The sequence below is a fragment of the Lissotriton helveticus genome, chromosome 10 (assembly GCF_964261635.1).
Source record: "Lissotriton helveticus chromosome 10, aLisHel1.1, whole genome shotgun sequence".
Classification (NCBI taxonomy): domain Eukaryota; kingdom Metazoa; phylum Chordata; class Amphibia; order Caudata; family Salamandridae; genus Lissotriton; species Lissotriton helveticus.
The window spans coordinates 308,490,000-308,506,334 of record NC_136071.1 but is presented as its reverse complement, the minus strand read 5'-3'; the positions used below and the strand labels follow the sequence as shown (position 1 = coordinate 308,506,334).

General features: G+C 43.9%; 1 protein-coding gene across 2 annotated transcripts in view; it reads left to right on the top strand.

The window, feature by feature from the left end:
- The window catches only part of LOC144783768 (cathelicidin-1-like), a 232,885-nt gene that overhangs the window by 20,720 nt on the left and 195,830 nt on the right, over positions 1–16,335 (top strand). Inside the window, exons 3-4 of one of the 2 annotated variants that reach the window (XM_078662461.1) lie at positions 4,880–4,963; positions 12,554–12,685. In XM_078662461.1, the coding sequence (XP_078518587.1) occupies positions 4,880–4,963; positions 12,554–12,685 (216 nt within the window). Of the gene's footprint in view, positions 1–4,879; positions 4,964–12,553; positions 12,686–16,335 lie in introns of those variants that run through there. The other variant, XM_078662460.1, reaches the window with a different exon arrangement.

The window sequence follows — 16,335 nt, the reverse complement described above, 5'->3', positions numbered from 1 at the left end:
CGGGACCAAAAAAGTGCAGTGTATCTAATATAAAACAACCTAAGGATCCACCATTTGATTCTTTATTCTGGCTGTGGGCCCCTGGAAGGATTAAAATCTCAAACGGGTATGAAGGGAAAGTGACGCTCCCTATATCCCTACTGCAGATACCAACATGTTTCTGCCAATTTTCCGCCCCACACGGGTGGCACTGGCTTTCGTCAGGGTGTTGGTCCCTTCGTTGTGAACCTTACCCCAATTGGGTTCATATTACCTCTCGATCTGTAGGTAATTTTTCACTTAGGTCTCTCCAGAATTTCTGTGAGGGAACCACTTCCTAAAAAAAAGAGGGAAATTTGTACATAAACAAACAGCCAAGTGGAGAACATAATGCAATACAAGTTCCCCCTTCTCTCTGTGTATCTTTCTTTAAGCAGTATCACCCATTAGTGCACTGTCTCCCCAGTCCAAGTCATCAATTTAAAAGCAGCCATACTAAAAAGTAGGTCCGCAAACCTCATGTGGCCATTAATCCTCTGTCCTTGAGAGCGCCACACTCTCACGTACAGCCAAACACTCAAACTCGCACGCTGTTTGTGAATCTCTCGAAAATATACTCACACAAGTTCACGATAAAATTCTCTGAACCCGGGACTCAGTGGGGACGAGCTCTCGCCGTCACACTATGAAGGAAACAAATATATATCTTTGCTCTATTTCAATAGAAAAGGATGTTATTCGCACTTGTTCTATGGGCTTGACGCTATCCTGAAAGCGTACTATCTAGACTGTTACTCAATCGCTGCGCACCAACTCCTTTATAGCACCCCTCACATCCTGGACAGTAATGGCGTCACTTATTTGCTCCATGGTCTCGGGGTTCACAGCAGTGGGGAGGAGTCTACAATATATGGCAATAGGTCCACCTCCGCAACCGTCTCACTCACTGTATACAAGTTGCAATAATACTGAATGGACACCCCATTAATCTCTACCTGTAAAACACATCCTGGCTCAAGGGGTCCTGAATCTGGAGTATTGTGTATCCCCTTGTCTCTTCTCAGAGGAGCCAGGTCATCATGCTCTCTGAATGATCTCTGTTTGCATGAGCCCGCGCAATCTAGGCTCTGTAATCCTACTGATTTATGTGTTCCACCAAAGCAAATAGCTTCTCCTTTTCCTTCAGCAACCAAGCAGTACCTTCAACCGTCTCTCCCAAGTCTGCGGGCACATCATTCAGTACCCCCTCTTGCTGCTTAATGTCAGCGTGCAGGTGGATGCATACACCCAATTTATTGGCAATACAATGCCCCCACACCACTCTAAATTGCTTGCCTCCTGCTTAACCACAAGAGATGACGCCGTCCCAGCAGTCCCCAACCGGTAATTATGAATCACCTCTCTGAGCGATTCTCGAAATGCTGTGTTCTCCATGAGTGTGGGATCCAAGCACTAGGCTGGGATCCTAGCCCTGCTTGGTGACCAAAGGTAAGTGACATGCAAGGGGTTATGATCTGAATATGTACTTGCTAAATACTCCCCATCCACCAATCACTCAGCCGATGCATCACAATAAAAGAATGCATCCAAGTGATCGACTAATACTGTGCAAGCCAAATTGGAAGGTGTAGGACTGTGCCTGTGGATTGTGTGCCTGCCACCAATCTATGAGCCCTCAGTGCTCAATCCAGGTGCGTAAGGACCTTGCTATTTTATGCACATGGGACGTAGGTGATGGGGTAAGACCTGTCCAGGTGTGAGTCCACCACACAATTAAAATACCCCCAATTATATTTGGTAGTGCAGTGCCGCTATCAACATGGGTGTCAAGCTAGTCACAAAAGCGTGTTGGTCGGCATTTGGGCATATATATATATATTGCTGCACACTTTTCGTATCCCATTCGGTGTCCGAAAAAAAAAAAAAAAAAAAAAATATATATATATATATATATATATATATATATATATATATAGCAATGCAACATCCTTAGCACCCAGTCAGCCCATTACTAAAATTTAGCATCTCTCAGGGTCCACCATTACATTACGCAATTGGAAAGGCACTCTGTGCCTAATCCAAATCAAGAGTCGACGTACAAATGCAGAGTAGGCAGTACAATAAAGTTGCGCCCTCCACCTCTTCCAGAGAGCCCTACCTTCGCTGTCCATCAAGTGGGTCTCTTGTAAGAATTTTATCTGCGGCCCACTGCATTTTATGTATGCAAGAACATTATAATGCTTTGGTGTAATCATTCCCCTCAAATTCCAGCCAATTAATGTAATGTGGTCAACCATTGCTGTATGAAGGCGTGTGGGTCCACGTACCAGGGCCTGTCCTGCCATTCGCTCACCTGCAGGACCTCCATCTGATCACTCCACACAGCCTCATTCACCGCATGCACACCCATAAAGAAAGAAGCATAGTAAAAAACATAACTAAGTATTCAAAACCCGTCACCATCCTCTCTAAACAAAAATTGGCAACAAGCACAAACTAAAGCCTGATACCAACAAGTTATGTTTCAGAAAGTTTTGTAGGGGAAAGAAACTTGCCAACCTAACAGTGTCCACCTTAGGAATATTCAATAAAGAATCACCTAAAAATGCTGGCTCCCTGACGCACTCAACTCTTCCCCAGCCCCACCATGAATAAAGTGGAAACATTATTTAGAAACAACAGCCCTATGAATACAATTCCACGGGTATAATCCAGTGCACAAAATGCAGCCTAGTTCTGCCAGCAAGATTCAGATTAGGTATCTGCCATGCCTGGTATACTGATACGGTGTGTTCCAGGCCCAGTATCACTGAGTTTGACAAGTTTGAGGTAGACCCCATAGGTAAGTGCGACCCAGCGGGCGATGAACCACCCCATGGTCTCACCCCAAGATCCCAAGATTTACCTGCAGGCCCACAATCCTTATATTATTGCGACAAGCCCTCCCCTCCTGGTTATCAATCTTGGCCTCCAGTTGGCGACTGTGAGTCTCTAGGTCTGTGAGACAGCAATCCATGCTCGCTGTCTCTGACAGCAGGGTCTAAAGGGAAGTCTTAAGTCTCAAGGGCAGACAACGTGCCAACCTCTTCTTTGAGTTCTCCCGGATAAGGCCCAGTTCCACCGCTTTGGAGTTGATCATGTCCTCCAACCACACCCCAGTGGCATTGTGTGCTGCCAGTTGCTTATCAAACCTGTCAGCGAGTTCAGAATTCATTCTCCCCCCTGCTTGTTTGCCCTTTTGGGAAACGCCTGTTGATGCATTGTCCTTTAGTCTCTGGGAACAGCCCATAGTATAGGGGAATAAAGGGAATCAGCACATCACAAGTATCAGCAACCATGGCACAATCACATATAGCGCCTCCTCAGCATCAGTGATGAGGTCCTTCCGGACCACCCCTGGGCCCCTACCAACGCCAACACCTCAGCCGAAGATTTACACCGCTGGATCTCCCGCTGCGCCAACAAGCTTGCACCCCTGTGGCCAGCCTGCAAAACCTCGCCCGCTAAAGGATGCATGGTTCACCACAAAACTATAAGAAGCCAGACGCTCCTGCAGATGCCTCGAGGCACCACCTGAAAACCATGGAAGCACGGAACAACCACATAATAGCCTAGAATAATTTGGGGTAGATGGCTGGAATCCAGTGCATATACAAAGCCCCACCAGCTTTCAAAGATAATCCGCAGCCACTGCAAAGATTTATAAATATGATACGTCTTCTGTAAGAGCAGCAGATGAAATCACTTCACTGCCCTGGTAGACTGACAAAGTGACCGCCAAACTCTAAATAAAGCTGTAAAGTGCTATTTAATTTTCTCCTGGTGGACTGGTACCGCCGTACTCTGTGGATGTTCTGTTTCTGATCTCCTATAAATTGTCTTCTTAGTTTTTACAATGAAAATAATTTGTTGAACTTTTCATAAAACAGAACAAAGAAACATAGGGAATGCAATCAAGAGCACAGGTCCATAGACACAACTAAACATTAAAACAAATAAAAGTTAGCCAATTACATATGACTTAATTAATTTCATCTTAAAACAAAGCAAGCACAATACAAAAAAGTGTATAACAAGTGGGGCAAGGATGATAAAGTGCAACTCAAGAACTGGGCAAGAGATGAAGCTCAGGGGCATACTTATCAAAGTTTGTGGTCGACCTTGCACCATGCAGAGGACTCAGGAGGATGATAATTCTGGAGTAATGCAAGACAGTGCACATCGCTGCCTTGCGTTAAACAGCGGCAGGGAGGCTTGGGTGTAGCTTGGATTCTGACACATTCTCAGATTTATCAACATTATTAGACCTGGGAATGGTTTATAATTATATGCCTTCCCACCAGAGGCACAACGAGGAAGAATATATTTATCATATTGTTCCTTCTTTCTTCACATGCTGCATTCACAGCATACTTAGAAAGAGGGGAATGCATCTGAGGACTGATTTTGTGTAGGAAGGTGTCCCTTTCTGCACAAAAATAATCCTCCATGCGTTGGCGGCCAAAAATGTTCCAGCTCTAGAAAAGGACAAGAAAGTGCCGTACAATGGTAAATACGTAGCGTGCATTCTTGTGGTGTTACGTGCATTCATTATAAACATGACCCTTAGTTTGAAAGAAAGGGAGAGTGTGATTTAACATTAAGCCTTGGTGAAATTTCCATTACGGAAGCTTATACTTGCATAACTTCAAGAATATTATGGTACACCTGTAATGTGAAATTCCCTAGATCTGAAAAATGCCATTTTATTGAAAATGGAGGAATGGTACCAATGCCCTCCCGGGAGGAGGGGGAGGAAAGGCTTCATTACTCTTATTCACATTAGCGCTTTGAAATGAATGTAAACTGTCTTCTCTGCTCATGATTTAGTATTGTAACATTTTTGCTTTCCCACTTGCAGACAGTGAAAGAATGCAGAGCAACTGTTTCCTCTGTGCTCGGAGATGAAGTAATCATGGTGATTTGTGATACAGTAACAGCCAAGGTAGGTCGTGGTTCAGGGTTCACCTTTGGCAGAAACAACATCCTGTGGGTATGCATGACTGGAAGTTGCAGGATGCCGCATGGCTCACTGGTTCGATACGTTACTCTGTGTCCAAGTACCCCGACTCCACAAACACCTTGTTAAAAAAAAATCCCTTAAAGTTAAAAATTATACAGCTTTATTGCCGGGCTATTTATTAGTGAAGTGATTCTCCCTCCACATTTCCAGGCAAGGCCATACATTGTAAGAGGATATTGTATTGATGGACTGAATGTATATTGTTAGACTTGCATCGTTGGCGTGAGTCTCCCTTCCATTTTTTTACTGATTGCCTCCTCTGTTTTTGATGTTTTGCTGGATTATATGATTTGGGCACTGTGCCACTGCTATTCAGTGTTATGTTATGTTAAATTGATGTACTGATTAGTGACTCCATGATTGGGTTATTTGATTTACTTGTCAGACCCTAGTACAGTGCACCATGTGTGCCCAGGGTTTGTAAATCAAATGCTGCTGGTGGGCTTGCAGCACTGGCTGTGCCACCCACAGAAGCAGCTTGTAAAGTGCGTCTCAGGCCTGCCATTGAAAGGCATGTGTCCAGTCTGTGACTGCCATGTCGATTTGGCAAGTGCACCCACTTGCCAATCCCTAAACCTTCCCTTTTCTTCATATCAGACACCCCTATGGTAGGCCCAAGGGCAGGGTGCATTGTAAGTATAAGGTAGGACATGCCCTAGTGTGTATAGCATGTCCTAATAGTGAATTACAGCCATTTTCGTTTTTCACTATAGCAAGACTCCCTGTTCTCCATAGGCCAGAATGGGCAGATATATTATTACATTTTATAATGCTAACTGACTCAGGGAACATGGTAGAAATTCGAATTTAATATGCCTGAACTCAGAATGATAAAATACATATTTTAGTAAAGTTTGTTTTAACATTCTGTGTTTGAAAATACCACTTTTAGAAAGTAGGTATTTTCTTGTCCAACTATCCAGGCCTGCCTCTGCTAGGTTGTGTATTCCTTGTCTGGAGTTTGAGTGACAGGGCTGAGGGATTCCAGGAGACAGGCTGAGGAAGTCCAGTGGTGAATAGAGAGATATGCATCTAGATGGGAGGGAGGAGTTGCACCTGGGACCTGAAGAGGGCTGGGCCTTCCCTCAACAATGCTGGCTCCAACTCCTGTGGTGTGTCTGATGTTCTGCCCTGCACTGTGAAAGGATAGAAGGAGTCATGTAAACAGAGTGCTCAAGAACTGGTGTGGACTAGGCAGAGGCTTCTCTGCCTTCAGAGAACAAAGGATTTTGGGGTATAAATATTGGGACCCAGACCCAAGAACTTTAGATCACTTCTGGGAACAAGACGAACCTTTTGCCAAGGGGAAGAACCAAGGAAGCTGCAGGAGGTTTGACTGCCCCTCTGCCAGTGTGCTGTTTGCTGGGTTGGCCTGCAGTGGTTTCTTCATTGCCAAGGAAAGGTGAAGGTACTTTTAAAGAACGTTCATCATCTTGCAGAATATTGCTCCAACGGCTGGAACTTGTGCTTGCCTCCTGCTGAAGTCTCAGGGACAAAAGACTTAATCTCCAGCTCCCCTCAGAGTTTCCCTGCTGAGAATTCTGTTTGCAAACACCTGCATGTCACTGGGAGCTGGACGCGCGACGCATCGAGAAGAAGCGTGACGCCGCCGCAGCTGAAATCGTTGCATCGCCGGAGGAGCGTGCTGATGCCGCATCTCCCAGGAAGCGTGTCTTTGTCGAATCTGCCTGCTGTTGCATCACTTGGGAAGCGTGACGCCATCAAGAGGGTTGTCATCACATCGCCAGAGAAGCGTGTCACAGGGACTGTCGCAGCTCCAAATGACAGTCGTCGTAAAGCTGCCAGGGCATGAACGTATCGTTGTCGCATCAAGGACGCCATCTTCTCGCATCGCACCAGGATTGTCGCATCGCATCGAGGCACCATTTTGCGCATCGCAACCGGGCCGCAGGCCGAGAATCTGTGCATCACCTCCGCACCGGTAAGGATCACGACGCATCCCCTACTCTGCACAAGCATTGAGGCGCGACGCATCATCTCCCCCGAATCACAAAACCGACGTATCTCCCACTCTGCAAGACTTTTGTTTGTTTTGCATGACACATCCAGTTACTTTGTTGAGAACTGTGATGCATTTATCACCAACTTGAACTAAGCAACTTTTATCATCTTTATGTCAACTTTAAGTACAGTATTGTGGATTTTTGTCGTTTGTGGTCTTGTGTTTAGTCTATTTAAAGAATACTTATTTTGATAAAATCTGTATGGTGTCCATCTGTAGTGTTTTCACTGTATTACTGGGTATATTCACAAATGCTTAACATACTGCCTCTGAGATAAGTCTGTCTGCTCGTGCCAAGCTACCAAGGGGGTGAGCAGGGGTTATCTAGGAGTGTAATCCCCTTGTCCTGACTTGGAAGCAAGTGTCCCTATTTGGTCAAAGGTGTACATCATTACCAACAAGAAACCCCTAGTTCTAACAAATTTCGATTGGGTAGAGGGGCAGTGGTCTTACAGTGCTGTTACAAATATTGTGGTGTTAAAAATACTTTCAGATTTTGCATTTGAGCTCTTAGCCTATTTTTTATTTCATTACTTACCAAGATAACGCAATTCAACAAGCAACATTGGGACTTCAACAAAAAAAACTTTTTGGGCTGCATTTCTTTTTAACATTTTCCATATTCTGCAGATAGTCCCAGTGATAAATAGTAAGTCAGTTATCAAGCAATCAAGTCTTGTAGAAAAATGAGTCAGATACAATAACTTGAAGAACCATAACATACCAGGTCATAAAGGAAGCTCTTTGTCTTTGAATGGTGGCTATGGAATCTGGGAATTTGAAGACGTCTGCGTTTTCACCTAAAAGTGGCCCATCATGCAGGTCTGTTGTAGCAAATAGTCACGTTCCTGGAAATGAGGGCAGTGGGCCAACACAGATTGCGGGGGGCACCAGGGAGACAGAGGGCAAGCAGGCACCTTGTTAGCACTTTCAAGTGCATAGATTTTTGATAGACCCCCTGGAGCAGCTGCTTCCTAGAGTCCTCAAGAAAGGCGAGAATCCATGGACCCTTTTTTCGGGTTGTTAAATTTGGCTCATCCTTCTTGATCTTAAATCTGAGAATCATGAGCCATATCACTGAGTTGTGATGCATGGGCCATTGTGGTGGGCATTATCTCCGGGACTGTTGTCTCGACTGAGTGGACCCATTCAGCCATTTTGTGATGATTGTCCACAACTAAAGAATCGATTTTTGAGTCTAGGGTTTTCTTTGTAGAGCTAATAGCTGCTAGTATCACATCCAATTTATCCCACGGAGTATGGGTCACCTATATTGGGGAATTGGAGGAATGCGGATGGTGGGTATGCCCTCAAACACAACCAGAAGCAGGGAACCTTCCTTTGCAAGAAGTAACTGCCCCATAGTCGTCAGAGGTGGAGGCAGGGCTGCTCACAGTAGGTAGAGAGTAGTTCAGAGCAAGTGGACCCATGAAGGAAAAGTAGCACAGTTGTCCCTGCAGGGGTGATAACGTCTAGCATGGTGCAGAGGAGGAGCACAAGAGACAAAGTAGCACTCACTAAGTCCAGACAACAGAAGGAGGCAAAATATGCGCTGGTCCATGAGTTCCTCAAGCCACAGGATGCAGCAGGTATCTGAGATGCTGCCAACCAGGTGCGAGTGCTTCCACCAGGGACTCCCGTAATAGCAGGGTCCATGTGGTCTCCCAGGACCATGGGGTCTCGGACCACTCCAAGGGCTCATAGGATCCATCCATGCATGCTAGTCAGTAGAACAAGAGGCAAGAAGGGCCAGAGAGCATGTCTCCCATGGCAGTGTCATGTGCAGAGTGGGGAGCAGCAAGGCGGTGGACTCCATGGCTGTTAATAGTGTGAGCAGGTTAGTTCTATGATGTACAATACAATCCAGCAGCCACAGAACAATACAATCCAGCAGCCACAGACCAACATGATGAAAAGAGGGGCCACACTCGCCAGGGAAAGTACATCAGGGAATTATCTTCTGTCCAGGGCTCCTGTGTAGCGTTTGTGCCGAGGGGGGGCACCCCACCGGGCAAAGATCAGTGTCATTACACCACATCCCATGCGTGAGCCACCAATATGTATCAGGCGGAACCCTCCACCCACATCTGTAACCTCCAATCCCAGTGGGTGTGTGTGAACTGCTGCACACTCAGATCAAGAAAGAGGTGTCAACCACTCAGTCACTCAATGATCTCCCATCCGGGCAGGCCAGTAGCCAGCCGACCAGTATGCCCCTAGGCCAGGGGCAAGGACTGTCTCTACCTCTCCTCTATAGCGTTGCCTGCCTGCAAGTCTCTCTGCTGCAATGGCCCCAAAACCCCCAGCAGTGGCACCAGCCAGAATGGAAGGAGGAGGGAACAGCTTAGGTGCTGCTCCTCAGCGCTCATCCACTTAGCTCATCTGGGAGTACAAGGAAGTGCCGGCTCACTCGGTCACACCTCTACCCGCCGAGTGGTGGTCCTTGCTCAGGTGGTACCCCTCTCGCCAGCAGCCAGTCCTGCATGCCTCACCACAGGATCTGACCTTCTCTGACTCTGGACACAGGGCAAGGAACAAGATGTTCTGTGGAAAGTGCTCCTCATGGCATGTCGGCTAACTCTGTCCCCCAGATTGGACAGCATTCCTTAACAGCTAATATACGCTGTCTTTTCCAAACTACCAAAAACGCAATTTGCCTGCTGCACCGCTCTGGCCTGCTCAGTGGTCCAGAGACTGATGGGTGTCCCAAATTTGCATATGAATATGGTCTTTTTAATGAGCTTTCTAGATACACTAATCATCAGATTGGTCCTAGGTTATTTCATATTTCGATTTTATTTGTTCTGTTAAAGGAAAGATGCTTCAAGTAGTTCAATCTCAGATTCCTGATGCATCCTCTGGATTTGCTAATGAGGCATTCACAAGACAGATGTACACATGATGACCTAAAGTCTGCAGTGCAAGTGTTTAAGATTCGAAGATACAACAAACTCTTCATATGTAGGGGGACTTCACTACGACTTTATTATAGTCTGAAGAACACAAGGAGGAAGGGATGGAAAATGGAAATATTTAAAGGCATCAGTCTTATAAATACCTTGTAAGAGGGAGTATGAGAACTGATAAATCCAGAAATGTCATTTAGGGTTAGCCAGTGGTAGCATCTTCACCCCTTGCTAACCCTGGCACTGCTCTTACAACCCCAGCATATTGGTCCTAGGGGCATCCTAGGGAAAATAAGCTAAAACTGCTTTTTAAGAGCAGTGCTTACATTCTACCTTTCTTAAGGTAGATCAAGTGTACACGTCCATGAGAGTAGACAGGAGAAACCTAATCATACTAACAAAGGTGAGCAAACTGAACAGGGGTAAAGTGGAGAGTGATTTAGAGAGACTGATAGAAAAAAGGATGAGGACTACAGAGGGAGTCTCAGTAGTTACTGTGACATTTCATAGAATAATCATCAAGAGATGGCATTGTCTGGAGGTTGAATTAACTCTTTATTTCACAGTGGTTGTTTTTGCACTACGGAGCAGCCTTATTTTTGTTTCCCTGTTAATGTAAACCTTTAAGAACATATGGTAAACCTGTTCCAGATAACTCAGTGAGTCTGTTATCTGCTTTGCACATCTCAGGGAAGTATGTAGTAGCAGATTAAGCCTTAGAATTGCTATGACGCATGTTAAGGGCATTTGTAAAGTGCACTTCCACGAGGGTATCCTGGTGCTAGGCAGGTGTGTGTTCCTAACCTTGCTTATGGTAAGGTGATTAATTGAAAAGCCAAGTCTTCAACTCTAAAAGAGGACGAGGCTCTGATGTGGAGTGGAAGGCCATTCCACAGCTTAAGAGTGATGTAAGAGTATCTTTGTTCTGGTTCTCTGTATGCGTGGGATGTGTGCGAATAGAAGTCCTGTGGAGCAGAGGCGTCTGAGTGGTTGGTGGAAGGAAATGCAACTGTTCAGGTGCTATTTATCAAAGACAGTTATGTTATCGGGTGCAACCATCCAGTGACTTCACTTCATGGAATGCTAACAGAGTGATAGATCATGTGATGTCATCATAGGTTTAATGGGCACGTGAGGTCATTTCCACTATCTCCGGCATCTTGGTCAATCAGCGTTCATGAAAGAGGCATTTAATATAACATAACATAATATGTGTATGCATAAATATGGCAACTATGTAAATAAAATGGAAGTGGCACTGGGGAGTTGTGATACAGACATTTAAACACCTCCTGGGCATACATGCAATATAAAAGTTAAAGTGCAGATTTGAGAGAATCATTGGTACTCCTCAGTGGTAAAAACACAGTGCGTGACAATATGATAAAGATAGCTAAATAATCTCAATGTATAGGAGCGGAGAAGGTAATCATTTTGTAGGGGAGCCATGGTGATAAAACAAAGGTTAATGAAGTAAGAATTATTGCGGGTGATCTTCCTGAAAGGAACTGCAATGAAAGAAAAATGCGAAATCTACTTTCTGTTAACAGAACTTTTGCCCACTGACGAAGCCGTGAAGAGTTCACAATTTCAACTGCGGAATTTAAACTTCAAAATCCCGCTTATTTAAAGTGGTGTTTGAATGTTATTCAGTACCAACAAACATTGCATGCCTGGGAGTCATGGGAAGTTACAATCCTGATTTGCCGGTCCCTTTCTCATAGAAAAGATAACTATTTCAGGGCTGTGTGAATACCATTACTCCAGTTTGGGTTGTGCATCCTAAACTTTTCATTTTGTTAAACCAAATTCTTCCATAAATTCCATAACTTGTATTTTGTGGCTATCTCACAGACACTGTATACATGTATTTGAGATTCAAGATTTGATTTTGGAGTAGTGCTTAATTTGTACCAAATATAAGTACAGGGAATCAAAGATTTTCTTAGGAGCTCACAAGCAGTGCTGTGATTGCTGAATCTGTAAGCTGCTTAGTCATAATTCCACCTCATGCCAATTTTTTCCACCACATCACCTTTCCTATCTCGTTGTCTGCAGATTTCGGCTTCTTTCAACAAGCCGAAATCTTCTGGTGAAAATAAACACACCTGCAGTGATCCAGTGGCTCTCATAATTCTGCTAGCTCTGGTAACTGGTTTCAGCCGACCCAATGTACTCACTTGTAATGAGGGCCAAAGTGTGGGAAAATGCTAATTTGAATAAACAGGCACACATACAATTTGGAGGACCACACGTGTGAACTCTTTTCAGTGAGATTCTCCCTATCATGGTTTCCTCTATGTGCTCTAGATTTCTTAGAATGCTCCCATTAGGCTGACTGAAAATTGTAAAGCTCCTTCTAGCCAAACATAAAATCAAAAGAGAGTTTTAACATTCCCTGTATTCCAAGCTATGCACTGGTTTTTATATTAGTGCATGCCAATACTCCACAAAGAGTAAAAAAATAGGAAATCAACTGTACCTTCTGATGGATCGGTTGTACATAATATAGAACCCATATATAGAATTGAAACTTTGTTACCTATCTGTGGTCCCGGCTCAATGAACATCTTGTCCCTTTAGACTCCAGTAAGAAGAACAAGGCAAACAAGACAATGTGTCTGGAAGAATAACAAACGTGTGTGCAAAGAAAAGACTAACCCCTCCAGACCTGGTTTATTCTCTTCTCTAAGTCAAAACACTCAGATGATCTGATGTTCTCACTATCTGGGTAGGTAAGTTTAGCCCCACAAAAAGCAGGAGCTCATCCACTTGAATTTATATCTTCAATGTTGTTATACCAAACTAAAAACTTGGAGTAACAAAAATGAAAAATATTTAACATATAAAGTAAGCACACATAGGGGCCGATTCCGATGTCGAACGGACTCAGGTCCGTCCGACATTGGTCAGGAGCCGTAACCGACCGACCTGCTGTCATCGGTTACGGCCCTGCAAGTATGATGCGACCAAAATCTGTTCGGTCGCCCTCGTATACCTCACAATGGGAGCATGCATTCAGAGCGGAATTTATGCCTGCATTGTGAGAAGCAGGAGTGCAGTTCATCCCTGCACCCTGTGGCCGGCACCCCAAGGTGCCTGCCACAGGGTGCAGGGATCAACAGAGGGGCCACCATTCTGCGGCCTCGTACCCATGGGGCCCCTGCTGGGGGCCACCAGAGACAGTTTCCTACAGCCTTTTCGTGCCGGAAACACCGGCACAAAAAGGCAGTGAAAAACTACCATTGTACTCCCTCGGTGGTAAAGAGGCGACCGGTGAAGTACTGAAGGATTTCCGGATGGCGGACGGGCTCTCTGAGCCTGTCGAAAGCTATCCGGAAATCTGAGTCAGATTCCATCCCGACCAAGCCCATCGGAATGGCTTGGTCGGAAAGGAATTCGGACGGCACATTCCGATGCGGTCGGTCGGAGCCCTTCCGACCCAGATCAGAATAGGGCCCATAATAGTAAAACAAGACGGGGAAATGCAATCCAGTACAACAAATAAGGGACAGATTTATGTCTGCCATTCCACCATGGTAATGAAATAAATTACTCTGACCCCTTCGTGAAAAGGCTGCACGCCTCATTAATAAATGACCTCCAAGCAGGCCGTCATTTATAAAAGCAGCAATGCATATTACTTTGTGCTATGGGTCTATCTCAGCACGATGCAACCCTGCAGCACAGAGTAATATATTTTTTCTTTACAAAAAAGAAAATCCCAAAATTGGATTCTTCTTCCATGGCAGGGGGAGCATTATAATGTTTTTACTGTTCGCTACTGGCGGTAAGACACAGTAAAAAATGACAACATGTCCGCCCATCTAAATGGACAGAGTAGTATCTGCTGTGGCCAAACTTAAGGTGTGCCTGCAATTACATTTTACAGGTGGCCCACTATATCGACGGGGAGGGAACTGGCGACGGATCACTGGCATAATATTGTGCTAACAATACTATTGACAAGGTATTGTGTCAAAAATTGTTTACCATAATTTCGCGCTCTTATAATGTTAAGTAGAAAAATAGCAGGACATTTTTTTTGTTCACAGTTCAAAGTAGTAAATATTAAATATTTTAAAGTATAAATCTAATATAATGTAAATTAGATATATTCCCTGATATTGAACACTAAGGCCCTGATTTTGATGTCGGTCAGGGCTTTCTGACCGGCATCTTCGGTTTCAATTCGACCGCCGTATTACGAATACAGTGGTCAGATTTGAAACCGGCCAGTCATTCCAGCCCGTAGGCCAGTCTGAACCAGCACTTAATTCCTTAAAGATGGCATTTTTGCCATCGGGATTACGATTTTTGGTTTTTGGAAGGCTTTTCATGTTGGGCTAACCGACATGAAAAGCCTGTAGGAACCAAATTTGGGGGCCCCTGGCAGGACCCACTTGCAACAGCAGCCTCCGGTTGGGGGTACATATGTTACATATGGTGCAGCCCTGTCAATCCCTGCACCACATGTCACAGAGCAGGGGTAAACAAAAACTCCAATTTCTCTATGGGAGCTTGTGCTGCAGCCAGCTTCTGACCACAGCACAAGCTCCCATGGAGAAATTGGAGTGTGTGACCGCACAAATACTGATGAAGTGAGTCTGCCCGACATCGTAATCGAGCCATATATATAAAAATATACACATACAAACGTATATATATGTATGTGTTAGTGTATGTGTGTGTGTGTGTATATATATATATATATATATATATATATATATATATATATATATATATATATATATATATATATATATACAAACAACCATTCCCGGCTGCTCCTAGTCTCTGGTCACGGCGAGCCTGTGCGGGTGCCGGCCACCCTGGATATGTAAACAACCTTTTTCCTCCCGTTCGAAGAAATTCACAGACTACTCACGATGCTTAAGTGATTTATTAACACGAAATCAGCAGCTCCCTACCGACGCGTTTCGCCACTAAGGCTTGGTCACGGGGTATATATATATATATACACATCTATAGCGCAACATAATTACTAAAATATTACATTTAGCATTATATTCTTTTATCTCTAAAACTAATTACTATAAAATGCATATAATATTTGTTTACCTTTTTATTTTAAATGAATTAATGTGGAATATATATGTATGTATACAGTAATACATTTAAAACAGAGTATACACAAATATTTTACTAACTATATTATATACATTTTCATAGTAAGTAGTTTAAAATATAAAATGAATGTAATGCTAAATAAATATTTGTATTATTTGTGTGTGTGTGTGTATATATATATATATATATATATATATATATATATATATATATATATATATCATCCACAAAGAAACCAGACTTTGGAGAGCACACAATTTCCAAACAAACGTTATGCACGATGGCTCTTACATCCTCGGGTCAATATCATATGCCTTACGCGTTTCGAAGCTTTTGCGCTCCTTGATCACAGGCCGTTCCCGAAAGGTACAGAATTGAGAAGAGGCACCATTTTGACACGTTTTATTCATTTACGTCAATGATTTGCATAAAATTGCATGATGGTACTTTGAGTCCATATATTAACTATAGTAGGCTGAGGTGCCCCTTTCTTAGTGATTTTACCTTGGTAGGTTCCGTACTCAGTCCGAGTCTTTAATTAACTTTGTAACACCCTCCAGTGGGCCCCCAGGACAGGATGAACCATCACGAGTGCAGATTGAAAATTCCAAAAGGAAACTTGGCACAGTTCCAGTGTTTCCATGGCCCTCTTTCGGCGGTGCTTCTCCGCGACATGGAATTGCCGCAATTTAATTCATCCACAAAGAAACCAGACTTTGGAGAGCACACAATTTCCAAACAAACGTTATGCACGATGGCTCTTACATCCTCGGGTCAATAGCATATGCCTTACGCGTTTCGAAGCTTTTTATATATATATATATATATACATTTAAATAGAGGGGCCTAATTATGATGCCGGTGGGTCAGACACCAGCGTCCCGTTGGTGTCGGACCCACGATATCTGCCCCTGCAGTCTGCCTGCCGCAATTCGATACAGCAGGTGGAGGCGTCGGGTGGAGGGACCATCCACGTTACGCCAGAAACAAAACATAATCCCTTAATGACGGCGGCTCTGCTGTCCGGATTATGATGTCTGTTTCTGATAGCCATTCCATGTCAGCCTTTCCAACAAAATACATATATAAGTAACCCCATGAATGTAGAAAAAATATTAAACTCCTAATAAAGAAAAAATAAACCTAATATATATGTGTGTTTGTATGAAAAAACAATCAATTTACATTATTACCATTCAATTACATTTTATCAATTACTAATTGTTATTCAATTATTAATTAACTTCCTACTCATTAACCAGACCCACCTTGCA